Source organism: Strongylocentrotus purpuratus, unplaced genomic scaffold, assembly GCF_000002235.5.
Source record: "Strongylocentrotus purpuratus isolate Spur 01 unplaced genomic scaffold, Spur_5.0 spur5_scaffold_13, whole genome shotgun sequence".
In the NCBI taxonomy this organism is placed as follows: Eukaryota; Metazoa; Echinodermata; class Echinoidea; order Camarodonta; family Strongylocentrotidae; genus Strongylocentrotus; species Strongylocentrotus purpuratus.
Genome location: NW_022145598.1, coordinates 34,241,005 through 34,259,131, shown reverse-complemented (window position 1 = coordinate 34,259,131; position 18,127 = coordinate 34,241,005). Strand labels below are relative to the sequence as shown.

The following is an 18,127-nucleotide window of genomic DNA, read 5'->3' as shown; positions in this document are numbered from 1 at the left end:
ATTCGCATTTACTTCCCATATGGGATTCATCTGGGCAATATGGGGCCCAGACAACCCAGATAAAACCCATATGGGCCCCAGATACTTTGCTATCTGGGTTGCAATACACACAAATACTTATATGCTAGATGATCAACCTTTTCTGGTCGATTCCACACCGTTTCTTTCACAAATGACCAAAACTCAAATTCATCTTTAAATCATTCTAAGGAACACGAGTTGGGCGTCTCATGGGGGGCAATACACTAGCAGAGGGCTTCCTTGAACTACAAGCCGAGTCAGGAGCGAAATGGATGAGAGTGTGTGAAGATCCCTCAGCTGATCGGTTGGCGGATGTAGTCTGCGGGGAACTTGGTTTCCCTGGCGTTAAAGAAATGTCCTATGAGCACGGAGGATGTTCCTTAGAAGGAGCTGACCAGGACTGTATTCGGGCCCATACCTGTGATAATTGTAAGAAGCTAGGCATGACCTTTTTTTTTAACGCAGTTTTTTGTTCGGTTATTTTCTTGTAGTGTGTGTGTACTTCATTATGCTTTTGTTTAATATACTTAATAGCGCGTTCGTTCAAAGCGCTAGTCATTTTAAATACAGTGTTTGTGCTCATCTTTTATTCAATAGAATGTACAACAATTAGACTCGACATTGTTTTACTGAATGCATTATAACCTCATTCCACATTATAAAATTGAGATTCACTTTCCATAATGTGAACGAAATTGTCGATTTGGTTAACAGAATATAATACAGCATCAACTTTAGATTCAATTACTAAAATATGTAATTTGTTCGTACCATGAAATTAACAAGCACAGTATGTTAGGCAATTAATTCTCCTTTACGATGTATCCTGACAGACGCATACCATTCGCAGGATTGCTCTGCATCATCTAACGAGTGCAATTCGTCGCTGGCGGTCAAAGTCAAGTGCTTTGGTGAGTCTTTAGCTTTGAGAGCACGTGCGTGGGACTTGCTGTAAGGGGGTGGGACTGCTTACATGGTCATATGTGATGGGCCTAGAGATGAGTGGATGAATGATTTAAACATATTCAATGTAACCGAAACATCAAGTCAAAGACTAAAGGAAAAACATGGTTTATTTTTTGCTAAAATACAATTTTTTGTTTAAACCTGTCTTGTGTATGTTTTTTTTAAAGATGGACTGAATGTCAGAATTTCATATATTATATGATTGTTTTTCAATAGAGATGAATCAGTCATGAACCATGTTGAGACGGAGTTTGCCTGTCTGTGAAGTTAATCCCTGCAACATTAAAAATACCTCATGTATATATCACTAAGTCCATTAGTTGTCCACACGCTCTTGGACCAACTTGCCACGATTAAGTCAGCACGACCTATCACCGACCAACGTAACCTACGGAAGTGGTGGCGCCCGCACTAGTCAACCACAACCCGCTTTGCGGATCTAAACCGTTCAATTATTTTCATTTTTGATTGTAACAAACAACCCTCGTGAAAAGTCAAAGATACTCCCGGGTGTCAGTGAGAGCATCCACAGTCATGTTCAACTTTAGTACGCTACCCTCTAGTCGTGTTAGCGAGTTACTCCTTGATAAATCCAGGAGTAAATAGGTCTGGGTAAAGGTATGAGTAGCTAACACGACCATCGTTCAGACGGTCACTTCTCCGACCTTTACACCTACCTCATCATATTTACCCCGACTAGCTTTTAACACGACCTTTACCCCGGGGTAAATCGTCTCTGTCTGAACAAGACTATAGACGGATGAAAAGTAATACGTCCTATGTATTTATTTAACCATTTTGATATTCTTGAGCAAAGCATTATAATTATTGTGTTTTGATCAGGTTCCGTGTCCTCATATTTCGAAGATGGCGGTTTGGAGCCCTAAACATTCGACTAGGAAGCCAACAAATAAAAGAAAACTTTATATGCAAATGACAGCATAATAATTAGATATACACATTAGTGTCTTTTAATTCGAAATAATTACCAGAAAAAGAATCTGACAAAATAAGGGCGATTTTATTCATCAGTGGGATATGCAACGGTTACTTTACAACATCTCTCCTAGCAGTACGTTCAACTATTAAATGAAAACATCCGTAGAATGGGCAAAGCAGCAAATGTGTTTGCATAATTTTGTGTTTGACGATTACTTTTCTTTTTTTGAATAACTATTTTTCTATAAATCCATATTCATCAACAGAGCTTGGATTCAAAGGATGTTATAACTTGAGTAAAATTCAACTCCAGGACGGATCCTCATACGATTCAACCTCCCAGTGTGTAGCATCATGCAGAGAGGACACATCCAAGGCTATAGCCATTATCAATGGAAGTGAATGCTTTTGCTCCACAACCGATGAAATCGGACTATCCTCCTTCAGCAAGAAGGAAGCCCGGTCATGTGCTCCACATCAGTTAGTTTATAATGGTAAACCGAGAGAGCTACATGTAGATCATACATTGGTTTAGTTTTACAATCCACCTTTAAATTCTGAGGTTGCTTGTATCAGCTTTCAATAAATTTTGAATCGATTGCTTTCCCTTCTATATGGTTAATATCCCTTGTGAATCCCTCTTGTTACGATCCTACTCTGAACCTCACATACTGAATCCCAAAGCTTGACATTTCGAATGGCGGGGACTAAATCGTTAGCCCTAAAGAACCGGGCCATAGTCCTCGAAATTGGAGAAATGGATGGGACACATTATTGTAAAAGATAAATGAGATTAAACAAATTATATCATTTTTAACGTAATCTTTATTTCGCTATGTCTACATACAGTTGTAAGGTTCCAGATGTAATACGTCTTCTTCTTTTTTCTTCTCTTCTTCTTCTTCTTCTTCTTCTTCTTCTTCTTCTTTTCTTCTTCTTCGTTTTCTCGTTAGCTACTGTTGGCTTCTGCAGTGACCTGAATGACGACTTTCACGGATCATGGGATTCTAACATCACATGGTTTGGTTCCATTGTTCGTCTCACGTGTGATGCTGGATACATGCTGAATAGAAGTGGAACACTGCAGTGCATAACAAAGGTGCCTTCATACCTTCCTGTCTGGAACGATTCTATTCCAACATGCGAAATTATTACAAGTAAGGAACAAAAACCTTTATCTACAGGTCACAAAAGTTGAATAAAAGAAAAACTGCACATTTTCGAGCGACGGGATCTGTCATCCAAAAATTATCATAGAAATATATGATCAAAACTTGTGTAAAAAGTTGTAAAAAGTTGGAAAAGTACAATCGGGTCTAAAAATATTAAATTATAAAAGGAAACAGACAGTTATGAATTTGTTTTATTTGTACTTGATCACTGCAAAATGGCATCTCTGTGATTGAACTTCCGCGCTAGACTCTCATTTGTTCGATTATTGAAATTCCATATTTGTCCAGTTATCCTGTTTTTGATGAAGTAGTAGATCTATTTCTTGTATAAAAGTCTGTAAAAATATAATTATGTAAAAAGATGTTTCAAGAGTACATATATAAATGAACGCTTTCGTCTTAGAAAAAGTATATTAGTGACATTTTAATACACACCATATGTGCGAAGTGCTTTAAATCCCAGATTTGCCATTTTGTCATATCCAAGCGTAAAATCATGCAAAACTCCCAAGTTTTCGGCATCCTTCACATGATTTTCCTAAACATTGAAAAGATTTAAAATCCAAGATTTATATGTTCTTTTTGGGCCAACCTATACTGTGAGCTTCCCCTTTAAACATCATTAACGTTAAAGGAAATAAATTGTTGTAAATATATTGAAGGTTTTTAATTATTTTATATTAGGTAGGCTTTTTAAGCCTTTCAAACGGATTTCCCCTATAGATTAATATTTTCTGCACACCGACCATGCTCGAGAAGTTTTAAATGAATATATTTCTATCGTGAAATGAATTATTCTTATTCCCGATTGTTGCGATCATCAATACGCTGATTAAAAATAACTTCAATCGTCTTATTAATTGTATAAGATTATCATGAAATTACAAATAACCTTGCAGCAACCACTGGACCAACAACCACGCAAGGTACGTATGACAACATAAATTGGATTCATGAGACCTTGCAATATATACCTCACATTGTTATATTGCCGCACTACATACAACCGAGTTAGTACTTTGTCATGCATTGTATATGATGCGACAAAGGATGATCGAATGGTGTAAATTGATCTAGGAATTTTGTTGAAGTAATATATATACATATATATATCAATATGTAAAACTTGTTTAATGATGATCAGGTAATCAAGATTTGAACTAGGTAAAACAGATTGCAGAATATACACATCCGTATTTTACTATATCCCTTTTAATAACCCGACAAGGGTCTAAGATTATGTTTAGCTAAGAAAAGGTTAGAATCCAAACTAACTTCCCTCGTTAAACACGATGTCGAATCAAAGCCTAGGTCCAGAACCGGATTTATATAACGTCTATCCAGCTGGCGCAAAATTGAATGACAACTTCGCGTCACTAAATTGAATTGATTTCTCTCTAAATTGAATGAAATAACATTTCAAAGGAATGACATGAAACGAAATTGAATGATCAAAGAATGAAAATGAACCATGAGAGCAGAGAGTTGACAAAAATCGTTCAAACTTGAACGTCTATTCATGAATTTGAATGAAACCTATAGTATGTAGGCCAATCTGTTGAAATATGACTTTAAAATACATTTGAAAGACAAGAAAGTGTAGTTAAAATGAAAATGAAAGGCGGAAAATGACTTCCTTACAATATTAGCTGTCTAGGCTTAACATCAAAGAAAACGTCATAACAAATATAATCCTTTGAAAATTCAGTTTGGAAATGGCATTTTATACAAAATTCCCATTAGTTGAATATAGGCTTAACCCTTACTGTACTGGGCTATTTTGAGCACCTCCTGACTGGGGGGGGGGGGGGGGGGGCCTGGGAGGCCCCCCCCCTTTGATCTCGGCCGTCGGATGTCCGATGAACACGAAAATTTGCATGTTTGTAGATATTTACGTAACGAACAAGATGGTGTAATTAGTTTTTTGCAAATATGCAAATTTTTGTCGTTATAGCCTAATTAATTATGCAAAATGCTAATTTTATGCATTTTACAGAAAACGTGTCAAACTTCACTTTTTGAACGTTGAAACTCATTATTCATATGAAACTTCTTTTCTAACACAAAATATTTATTTGGATGTAATTAATAATGATAATTAATGCAAATTTGACGCGATTTTCAAATATTTATTTTCTTATGTATTTTATTGTTTTTTTATTTCTTATTATATCTATTGTTTTTATTTCTTATGTATTCTTTTGTTCTGGAATACATCAAGTTACTTTGAGAAACATATAAAAGCAATTCGATATCAATTCATATCACCCACTTAGGAAGGAATACATCTAAACCTGTATTCACATTTCTGCTTGTTCATGAATATATGCAATTATAGCATATTTTTGATGACATGCGCATACTGATTGTTATGTAACACCTCACAGGTATATCCGATTGCGACGAAAAGGGTATCAAAACGTGCGTAAGACTTGAGGGGAAAAAGTCATGAAACGACAATTCAAAATTTCAAGCGGTTGCGGCGCAATCTCCGAAAATGTCGAGGGGGGGGGGCCTCCCCGGCCCCCCCCCCCCCAGTACAGTAAGGGTTAAATGTAACAGAGTACCCACCTCGGGAGGTGATGTCCAGAGCTTATTTTCTCCAAATCTGAAAAACGAACAATGGCCTGAGGGGGCAACTGAAGCTATAGATATAAGTGAATGTATATTACCTTATTATATGGAGCAGGTTAAGTTTTAAAAAAAGGAAATAACGATTGCTACCTCCATCGTTCTTTTCATAATGGGAAAATCGATATCAAGACTAAGAAGCCATGTCTAACATGAAATTTGAATTACATTACTTTTGCAGCGCACAACTCTTGTATACTAATATAATGATTTTGTTCTTGTTTCTTTTTTTATTTCTGTTCATTTTGAACTATGTAACAAAAAATAAAAAGCGAGACATTTATCAACATTACAAACTGAATTGACAAAAGACTTATTCTCCGTTTCGTTGACGATCACACATAGACGATAGAATTCATGCGTGCCTGATTTTCAACGAAACGGAGTTAAGTCTTTCGTCAATTTTGCTTGTTGCTACGGCAGGCGGCCAGTGAAAACGAACTGTTAAAATCAAATCATGGAAATGCAAGCATCACTTTAAACAAACAGAACTTTGTTATTCCCCGCTCATTTTTCCTGATTGAGGTGCCATATGAAAGGGCAGGAACTCAACTTTCTAGAAATGTGATTTTCTATTTGAAATTCAGATACCGTCCGCCAAATGACTTTTTGGTTTCCTCTCTTCAAATTAATTTTAATCACTCTTTCGTGGAAATTCATCATGTGTTGCATCAAATGAAAGAAGAGGATCTAAGCTTTACAAATATGTGTCATTTATTAATTATAGTTGTAATTAAGTTATAAGACATCGATATATTCTCGGTTTTGTATTTTTCTGGGACGCACTGTACATTCTAAACTGAAGGCGTCTTTGCATTTTGCGCGAAGGTAGAGCTATGATTGATCTGTCGCTAATTACAAATCAGCGTGTAGAGGCGAATAATCTTAATGTGCCCAATATAATAGTTTTGTAAACATGAATAATTTACATTGTTATTTCTACTAGCAACCTGATTTCTTTTATAGCAAACTTTTATCACACAAGTACAGCACCTAGAAATTATGGCTCCCAGCACGACACTTCCTCGTTCAATTCAACATCTGGTGCTGTACGTGTAAATCAAGTTTATGAAATTTATGGACAGGCCTTATCATTACAATGAAGAAATTATGTGTTGAATTGGACGAAATGAGGGTAAATTTCTATCCAAACAACTTTCGGGCAAAATCTTGTTGAATGCCAAACGTCGACAATTGTTTGCATTTCACGATCAAATACTACACATCCAATAGTAATCACCAGAAATGTAATAGCATTTACAAAAAGCACAAGCCCCAACGTTGGTCAGACACACTCGCCATGCTAACATTTTGCACTGTCCTTATGTGTTTACAATAACATTTTATCGAAAATAATATCGCTATTGATATTCGTTTGTCTCGCAATGTGGTCAATAAGGAATCTAAAAGATCACGACGTTTCGTGCGCCGCTGCAACACTTCGCCAGTTGATAAAAACTAATGTAAGCAAGCGTCTTTTATACACAGCGGCGCACGAAACGTCGTGATCTTTTAGATTCCTTATTGACCACATTGCGAGACAAACGAATATCACTAGCGATATTATTTCGATACTACATCCGCAATGAGTAATATATTTAGCATTAATAATATTTTACGTTGCATATTTTATTTCTTACACGCTCGGATGCCGTACATTAAATCTTGTGGAAGCAAAACTTGAAAAAGGAAGAGTTACATGGCGGGGGAAATTATATTTATTTCATAAAAGCCGTTTTTTCTTCAGTGTTTCCAGAATATCAGAATGATGACACGATAATAGCACATATTCAATACAAACAAGTTCATTGCATTTAACCGTTGATACTAAGATCTTTATAATTAAAACGTAGAGAGATTATTGGCATGCTGTTTGCAAAACAACATTTCTTTTGGTACAAGGTATTTTTAAATTTTATATCAGATGTTTATCAATCTGTTTGGGATATAAGGCTGACGCCTTACAACTCCTTGGTCTTTTCATTAAAGGGAATGGGTAACTTTGTCTCAAATTCTGAAGCAAAATCCTGGATTTAGCTCATGCTGTAATGATAATTATTAATCTTTAGGTCAGTCAGGAACCCACTGACTTTTACAAGCCGATCGCCTGTCTGATTATCAAGATATTTACAATTGGAAATTGTAATTTAAAAATTCGTTTTCCTAACGGTTTTTATAACACCACAGTCTATTAGGGAAAATGAGTATGGAGTAACTGGTCACACAAAGATTTTTACTTTTTTAAGGCAGTATATTTTTTGTAGGGCTTCAATATTACACCATATCACAGACACGTAGGGCCCTGCATCTCAGATTTAACATTGTTAAAAATTGCCTTTAAAATAAAACTCAAACATGTACGCCACTGACGAATATGGGATTGAACTTTTCTACTTATTTTCATGATTTATAGATAGTACATCATGTACCTACGCTGAAACAACACAGGGTAAGATATATACACATTCTGAGCCGTTTTCGCAGGATATGACACCACCAGAGATGGGAATGATTTTGCATAATTACCACTTCCATGCTATTTTAGGCAGTTTTTCTGATCGTATTATTTATTTATATTTTAGTAGTAACAAACCATAATTATGTAACCTGCATGTGACGTCAAGTACCATACGTTTTCCTCTGGAGTGGCAATCCTGTCAGATGCTATTTTTCGTTTATTTTCACCTCCAATCGCTCATACCCAATATCTTACACCTTTTCAGGTTGTTTTGAGTTTTCGGAAGGAGAAAACCTACATCATGATGACACCACAATCATTGAAGGGGAAATATTAAACCACAGAATCTAAATTCGCCCCTTTTTCTAAGATTTTATGAATTCCTATTGCTCGCTCTAAATATTCCAAAAATTAAACCTACGGGAATTCCATTACGTAACATTTTTACTAGTCATCAGACAGCCAATTTCCAGGGGCTAATGCAGTGAGATCACGTAAATTATGGAGATTGAAGAGAATTGCACCCGCAAGCACTGATAAAAAAGACCCTGTTGACAGAAAGAAAAAATACGGAAAAATTGTCCTTTCAGATGTTGGTGAACAAGCCTTTTGGATAAACATAAAAAAGTCACTTAGAGGGCAATCTAATCCTTATAATAACTAACAATAACTAATAACCTCATTTGTATAGAAGCATAATAATAGGACGAAAATATGACGAAAGTGAGGAATAAATTAGGCCAATAATACGGGAGTTAAGCATGTTTGAAATATAAGATCACTAAATCTATACAAATCAGAAATTAGCAAGGAGATTGTGACCTAATAATGATGTACACAGCATGCATGCTGTAATATTATTGCTTGGTTAAGCCAGGAGGGGCTACACGCCTGCCTCAACCTCCTTCACGCGACCAGTGTCGGTTTACTTTGTTGCATACATCTTTTCTATCTATGTCCATGTTGCCTCTTATGGGTGGGCATAATGAATGCAGTATGGAAGAGGGTAAGGAACAAATGATGTTCATGGTTATCAAAAAAACACATTCAACTCCTGTGTCACATGTCCTTTGATCCAGTACTTTGTACTTCGAGTGCAAATAAAATACTTTTTTTTGAAAAAAATTGCCACGGCAAACTCAAACATACAGAAATTTGCACCCACTCAACCATCAATATTCAGAATCTGGATATCTTGATATGTTTATTATGAATGGTTTTGTATATGATTACTTTTAAAATGCTCACTAGAACACCATTTTTGTCTTAATGATTTGTTTTGTTTTCACAGGACAGTCTGTTGTTTATAAGTTCCTTTTCCTCGCCACTCCTAGAAAATAACTAAATAAATGTATGTATATATATATATAAATATAAGAAATAATTTAATTTGGAAATTCTTCTGCACGGTTGTAGAAAGAGTTAATATAAAGGTTGTTCCCACTATATTATACTTGTATATGCATTACTCTATAATGTCTATGAAACGTTCCATTCTGCTGCGAGACCGAAATTTGATTGATTAATCTACGAATTTTGACAATATAAATTTCTTACGAGTCTCACAGTGAAGAGAGTTCAGGAGTCAGCAAAAAGTATTTGTTGTGATAGTTTACACCTCGTAACATTAACACGAATAACTACCAACTGATTATCGATGTTTTCACTTCTTATCTTGTTCGTTTAAACACATACAGAACAACATTTAGATACTTCTCACTCGATGACTAGTGAAAAGGGTAATGCAGCTATAGCCATTTCTTCCTCCATGATCGCTCTCTTCACCGCTCTCCCCATTTGCATCATATGTGCTGCTGTCTGGTACGTTGTTCTTTACTTTTTAATTCCATAATCAGTTTCTGCAAACTATTACTATATTTGATATGCAATCATTTATAATTGACGAATTGGCGCGATAAGCCTCTTCCTTTTCAAAAGTTTGTCAACTTACGGCATACGGTATTCGCTTTATTCCCTTAAACAACGAGGATATGTCGTAGAAGAATGGGAGCACTGCGTTGGAGAGATTGGAGACTGAAGACGGAATAACGTTGACAAAATCACATTGAAATACATAGGCATATCAAAAACAGTCGAAATATAACTTGTGGTGTAATTTTGACGAGCGTTTTGCGTTTCATTTCAGTAAACTTTTTAAATGAATTTGGTTGAAATAAAAAAAAACTTCATAATTACCATACATAGACTTTCAGTGACCACATATTGACTGGAATGGAATGATACCTGAAGGTAAGATTTGTAACTTTTTGCCCTTGGTGAATGTGTTTGTAAAATCTAAGCAGCATGGCTATCTGCAATCTATTCCAAACTCAATTGCATGCATTTATAATCATTCGGCATTCATTTTATAGAAGTGGCATAACTACAAAATATAAAGAACAGATATTCTTCATTTTGTGATGAAAACACCATAATGCAGCACTCATGTAACCATAATTCTATACATAAATATAGAAATATCTCAGTCATCCTACCCCGAGGACTTTGATAGACATGTTTCAAAATGTTAACGTAAGCTTGGAAAAAATATCACTACGTTGCAAATACTTAATGAGCAGTTTTGCAGTTGGGCTCTAGTATATTTATAACTCAGCCCTGACACCTAAATCCTACTCGCAAAATTACAAGTAGTGGGGTGGATATGAACACAGAGTGAATAGATACAAAAGTTAACGTGATTTCTTTTTAGTAACAAGTCAGAGAACTTTCATTCTCTGAAATTTTAGACCTAATTGTATGGAGAGTGCCCTCATTTCGAGTTTTTGAAAGATGGCTGCCATTGCCCTATCACGACTAAAGAGCGATTTATGAGATGCCTTGTTATTTATTCAAATCTGCTCCTTAAGCAAAGACAATCATTTGACACGATAACATTTTTTAAAATTGTAATTCATCGGCTATGCCGCTCCACTAGTCCTTACAAAAATTGTGATTGCCAATCATATTCCATTAATCAATTTTATGTTTGTATGTTACACTGAGGAAATTGAGGATGAGTGCTAAATGCCATTGGGCTGTGGGCCTAACTACATCGTGTATATAAACCATGTAAAGCCTAGCAATAGATTTTTCTAACTTTTTGGTTCCACCTTAACAAATTAAACGTAGAACGGGATGTAAGTAAAGATTTATCAAGAAGAAGCTTTCTATTTAAGGCATGTGGGTTGGTAGATGAAACTTAACACATGTTTAGGGTAAGACACTCCAACTTTAACTAAAGATGCCAGGCAGGAATTAACGAAGAACGTTTATACACCGAGGTATTGAGTATATAATATGAAATAAATAACTTTCAAAATGTAAAAGCTGCAGAGTGTGGTTTGATTTACTGCTGTATTTTGTGGCTTAAACCGATACATAGCTGTAAAATCACGTTCATAATTCTCTAATTTAAGAGGAATATCAGCTTTCTAGAAGCTTCAAAAAGAAATTGAGAGCACCTCTAGATTGGGAAAAGAAATAGCGACTGATAAAAATCTAAACTAGTAAAATCTCTATTTACCTAGAGAATATCTTGGAAAAAATACAAAAAATTGCTTGATGATTAGTAAAAATTCTTTCTTTTCAAATGAGCATATCATAATGATCCAATAAACCTTTGTGTAAGAGGCCTACCAGAAAGGAACTCTTTGAAAAAGTAGTAAAACATATGAGTAGAATTGCAAGCTGTTGCATTTATGTGGAACTAATTTATAAAAATAAAAAAAAGTTCTTCCTAGAAATTACATGTGCTTGATTTGAATAAATGTACATGAAAATTAAAAGCAAAAAAAAAAGCAGTTAAAAAGCAATGCTGGGCTATTGGCTGTCGGTCTCGCGAGCTTTCGGTCTAGTCCGGGATTTCCCACGCTTCATCGTTATTCTATACAAGCGATGTGAACATGGGACAAGTAGCTACATGCAACTTTATTAAGCGTACATTTTCTTTAGATTCAGCCTCATTATTCATGTCATAGTTAACATTGTATTTGTGTTTTGCTTCTGTGTGTAATATATCAATGTTCTTTGTAGCTCCCCCTGTTATAAGCACGTTGATCTTCAAATGAATGTTTTATAATGCTAAACCCAAAGCTAATTTATGTTTTACTGTCTTGGTGCGTTTGAATAGATGTGGGCATGCTGGTGTGGCTTGTGTGTGTGCGTGTGTGTGCGCTTGAAAGGGTGTGTTTTCTGCTATGCCAAGAGGCTCATTAGAATGACACGTCTATCTTGTTCCTGGTGTGGTGAAGAAATACATAAGCGTTTCCCTTCCAATAGAGTACCGAAGCTGTGACATCATATAATTTTTTTGTTTTGTTGAATTTCTCAATTTCTTTTTCATTGTCCGAAAGAGCATAAAAAATAACGTCCAAATGTCGAAAGCCAACATTTTGAATATGTTAAGTATTGGCTGAGGGCTGAGATATGACCATCTGAATAAAAACAATTCCTATAGGAGCGCAGTGTTATTTTGTTCTGGTTCGTAAAGTTATGAACCAGAGCAAAATAACACTGAGTTCGTATAGGAAATCTATTTAATATGCAGATGGTCATATCTCAGCCAATAATTAACATATTCAATAGGCTTTTGACATTTGGACATTATTTTTGATGCTCTTTCGGAAAATGAAGAAAAAAAAATTGAAAAATTCTAAAAAATACCAAACCCCCCCCCCCCAAAAAAAAAAATGATGACGTCACTCTTCACCACTCTATGTTGAATCCAGGACAGATTTTTCTAACAGGGTCATAGATTGGGGAGGGGGTGGGAGAGGGATGGTACAAGGGTCAAAATAGGCAGTGATATACTATAGGCCAAGATGTAAGCAAAGCTTCCTACTAACGCACGTTAGAATGTAACTACTATAAGTTTAAAGAATGTCGAATATGAAAATGACGTCTAGAACGTTATGTATGAGCGATTTCCAAAATCACTACTTAGTATGATCAGTCTTAATTTTCATGTCGAGTTTAAAAAAAGACTAATCATCAGGAAGGTCGGAGAGCTGCCTTATGATATATTGTTGTGACAGGGATAAGAAATTTCGAAAGGAAATGGGGCCTATACAGTTCGTCACGGCTGAAATATTTTGACAAGACAAATAAAACCATAATGCAGCGATGGATATTCTGGAATCAGGTGCATGATGGACATTTAAACGTGCATAGTAGACGAAGAAAATTTAAGTAGATTGAAGAAGATGAAATAATACTCTTAATTCTCAAAATAGACTTTCGATGGAATTCACAATACACGTGTCTATAATGGAAGTAGTTAAGATAGATGCATCATGTTCATCAACATATTTTGACCATTGGCATCATGCATGTCATAATCAGTATTTGATTCATCAAGCAGGATTGCTAGCATCTTGTTTGTCATGCTCGATCTAATCATCAACTTCTTTATCATTTAATATAGCTTCTCTTAAAGAGAAGGTTGAGTTCTGGGAAGAGGTGAAAAAAAATTGTGAGCGTTATCATTCTTATTATGCAAGTGTGGAAGAACATCAGATAAGACATGTTCCCTGAAAAGCATGGCTCTTCAAATGCCTTTATATTCTAAATATGTCGTGTAACTCGTAAAACTCGGGGGGGTAGGTTTTTTACGCCACGTGTTCGTGTAGTCCCATATACATCTTTCTGTGTACAGTGTTTGTAACTTTACCAAGACTTGGCCAATTTTTTTATCAATTTGATGATTCCAGAACCTTGCAATACACACAAATTCTTATATGTTAGATGATAAACCTTTTCTGGTCGATTTCACACCGTTTCTTTCACAATGCAATCGCATGAGCAGAACTCAACTTCATCTTTAAGTTTCCGATTTTTCAGGGTTCAACTATCGATTCACATAATGTCTGTTGATTTTATTTGAAAGAATTAATCTAGAGTTATTTTGAAGGCGCCTTGAGAATCTGTAGAAATTGGTGTAAGGGCGCTTTGTGTAATTGGTATCATTGCAATCATTAGTATTATTATCATACATATTGCTGTTGTAATTATTGTTTGGGGGTTTATATATTATCATTTTTATTAACATTAACGTCATCACTTCTATTATTACTATCATCATTTTAGGAATTAAAATTTGTAGTAGTATAAGAGTTTTTTTTATGTTGGTACTATTACTAATACTACATTTGTTTTGTCATCATCATAAATGAAACTATGCATAGCAATTAGTCCTTAATCTATTCAAGTAAAAACAGCGAGATTCATTAAGATGAACACACATCATGTTAGCCTGACTACATAATTGTTTATCAGAAGGGGACCTTAATTTCAATTAACTTACTTGATTTACATTTTTGTTACAGGAAATGCAGGAAAAGAAAAATCCATAAGCAAAGTGCGGCTCCATCAACAACGGCAACCAGAGAATCCGACCTGACCAACCGTACCAGAGCTCTCCCACAAACTCCCATTGACGAATCCCAACCAACCATATTACCTAACAGATCCCAACATGTTACCAGAACGCCAAATAACCTCAACAACTCCTCCACATTACATACCTCACTTGAATTAACTGCTTTACAGCGCGGGAACAATAATTACGCATCAGGTAATCCGTATCACTACGCAGTCAGTATGACTCATACACATCAAGCAACACCAAACATGGGTACTGATGTGAATGCTGAAGACATGACAGATCAAAACACAATCAATGCCGGGCAGAGGACGAAGATGATGCCCATGTTCAATCGCCCATTACCACATAGGCCGATATCGGTTGGTGTTCAGGAAGGCCCATCCCTTCCTCCTCGAGAAAGACATGTGATTCACTCTTCTACTCTCTCTCCAAACTTGACACAAAATACACGTTTAGTAAATTCACACCTTGGGGCATGTTCCCTGTCCTACAACCCGCTAACAAACGGAGAACAAGGTAAGACAGTCGACCGAATGCCACGAAATTGTGCTATTACTAAAGAGGTTGTCGTAATATATCCCTTTAAAGGTACAACCTCTAATGGAAATACACACCATGGATATTATTCTGCAGATGACTTTGAACATGATGAAGTGAATAAGGGGGGCGATTTTCCACTTGTATCGTCTAAATTAAACCCTTTTTACCATTGTCTAGAGGATGACGATCAGCAAATGTGTAGCAATGATTGTGATACAGATGTTTTGATTAATAATGAAAGCAATGATCATGATGACAACCTGGCTGATGTGATGGTTGATAATGTGCTTTACAACCCAATGGACTTCTAATATTTTCCTGTTTCAAGACATGATTGCCTATATATGGTACAAATACATTTGCAGGAACCAATCCCCAGTGACGAGCTAGATCTACAAGCGTGTGGTCTTCAAACCGGATTTAAGACCTTCTGCTGTCACGTCGGGGATAAATACATTTTGTTACTGTAAATTTTATCTGATCCTTCCCGAGTATAGTTTGTCACAAACTATGCACTTTGTTCTTGTAAATACACAAGTGTCATCATGTAATGCATGAATTTGTAATAACATAGTTCGAATATTTAAGTGGATATTTACCACATCTCTTTTGATGATGAGTATATGTGTAAAATTTGTTCTTGTATATTTTCCCCGTCAATTATTACTTTTTTTGCACACATAAACATAGTTTCTAGTAAGTGATGTACATATGAAATAAATGATTTGTGCAGAACAACTGAACTGTCTTAACGTTAACATAAATCTACATTCAAATATACAAGATTAATTGCAGGAGATAGTTATAATGCAATGTTTGTTTGAATATGAATGTTTGTATTTGCAAGATACAATGCTAAAGCGATCCAGTGTAAATTAACTTTACCAATGTGCCTGCAACCATATACATGACACTTTTAAAATAAGGAAAATAATTAAGAAATTGTATATAATTATGATGAAATGTTGTGAATAGTTGAAATAAATAATCGTTTAGTAGAAACTATAATGAGTAATTGTAAGCTATAATGTCGTGCTATGGTATTAATGGTACAAATCCATAATAATGTGTGCACTGCCTGTAAGAAAATAATTTGTGTTATTGTAATTAATCTTTGTCATTATGATCTCACTACTACATGTTATTACCTATTTTGATTCCTGTAATTTTGATGTTTGCTTTTACTATTGTACGAAACCTGTAATTCGGCTTTCGAGCCGCGATTGATTTTTATTTCAATAAAACCATTACTACTACTACTACTACTTAGTAATTTACTTATGAAAGTACATGTAAGTTATGCTCTCAGACTATATCTTTAGATTAATCTGTTTTGTACTCTAGAGATAAAAAGCTTCGCAGACTAGATTAGAACAAAATATTACAACAAAAAGTTGACAACTATAAAAATGAAACAATTATGTGAAGTAGACGATAACATTTTTAGAAAGGATATTTATTCAAAATTGAGAAATGGATTTCTGTTCAGGCCTCTCAAGGGAAAATGCAGACGGTCACTGTAGAAATGTGCCCGTTTTCTGACATGTTATTCTACAAACATGTAGTTCTAAAGGGAGGCAATATAGGTGATGATAGACAGTTGTTTTTTATAGAGGCAGATTTGACTTTAGTTCATATACTCAAGTTTATGCCGTGTACAGTGTTAGGTGATTAAACAGCGATATTCAGAATGCTGAATCTCACATCAGTGGCATATGCAACATGTTATGGAGAAGGTGTAGCCCCTTTCCAATATCCTTCCTAACCCTTCAGAGGTCACCCCTCCCCCCCCCCCCCCAAAAAAAAAAAAAAAATTAATAAAAAAAATAAAATAAAATAAAGATATATATATCAATACAACTTACAATGTTTATACTGCACGCAGTATTGCCGTTCCGATCTTGGTCCCGGCTATCTAGGGAAGTATTCCGCCCATCTTCTTTACATCACTAAATATGGATATGCCACTGGTTCTATGCTTATGATTTAAGGTCCATGTGAAATGCTTGATACTCTTATAAATGTGTTGAGCCTGGAATCTGCAGCAGTTTGCCAAAAGGTATATTATATTTATGTGGATTTTAATTTTAATTTAGTTTATCATGTTTATTTTATATCAATAGCCTATGTATATTTGTAGTAAAAAGTAATCGTGTATTTGTTCGTATCATCTTTCTCTTACGCTAACTGCATTAGTAGTGCATGTTGAGTTCGTTGATATTATTATGCCATTTCTCACATTTCACATCATGGAATGTGCCAGTTATCTCCAGGTCAACATTTCTTTCTTAGTTTACAGAACAAAGTTAATAGCTTTGTAAATGACGAGTTGACTCGTGCTGTTGTTAAAAGGCGCTGAAATATACTGAAATAAGCAAGGATAAGAGGCCATACAGACGTCTACTACGTTTCAACTCCGACTGTAATCTTTCACCATCATGCTCCAATTTCTATCATAACTCTTACCAAGTGTCCATATTAGTCTTTCTCTTCGCTATCGTGGCTATAGAATGGGGTTGTCCACTTTCCTTTGTTATTTGTTAGTTAGATCGTGCAGGCTCTTGTAATATTTTCATCTGTTTTGGAAGTTGTGCTTTGATGTGTTGAACGCTTTCCTGTATGAAGTATTATGCATGAACTGTATTTGGTAGTGAGGCAGTCAAATATCTTTTGGGGAAAATGTTTACTTGTCTGCTGACTTCAATATTATTAGACAACAGAACGTAAAGCAGCCCGAAAAAAGTGACACAAAGCAGGTAAAAATATTCAATTCCTTCTATGTATAGATGGATGTTTGTATGCATAATTGTGAAAGCGCTTTCGCTGGTACATGGTTTTATTTTGTATTTGATTGTAAATTCATTCCTTTATTTTGATTTCATCTCCTTCATGTTTTCATCCGTTTACTTATTATTGGTGTATTAAATGCGAAATAAATGGCAAGAGTAAAGATACCCTGAAAGATTCTGATGTATACATTTTTGTTAAAGCTTTAGCTCTAGTTGCTTGTGCATAAAA

General features: G+C 35.3%; 1 protein-coding gene across 1 annotated transcript; it reads left to right on the top strand.

Annotated features, from left to right (window-relative positions):
* The first annotated feature begins 230 nt into the window (after positions 1-230).
* On the top strand, positions 231-16,368 carry LOC115918578. Its single transcript, XM_030983725.1, has 7 exons — positions 231-423; positions 855-932; positions 2,193-2,420; positions 2,880-3,083; positions 9,885-10,008; positions 10,393-10,437; positions 14,511-16,368. Coding segments are annotated over exons 1-6 (828 nt in total). The 3' UTR covers positions 10,394-10,437; positions 14,511-16,368.
* The last annotated feature ends 1,759 nt before the right edge of the window (positions 16,369-18,127 follow it).

What these genes read in the sequence shown, in the direction of transcription:
- LOC115918578 (XM_030983725.1), top strand. Translation starts at nt 231, where the DNA reads ATGGGGGGCAATACACTAGCAGAGGGCTTCCTTGAACTACAAGCCGAG. An exon ending in GGTCAAAGTCAAGTGCTTTG is followed by an intron (nt 933 to 2,192) that starts GTGAGTCTTTAG and finishes ATTCATCAACAG; the next exon opens with AGCTTGGATTCAAAGGATGT. An exon ending in ACATCAGTTAGTTTATAATG is followed by an intron (nt 2,421 to 2,879) that starts GTAAACCGAGAG and finishes TTTTCTCGTTAG; the next exon opens with CTACTGTTGGCTTCTGCAGT.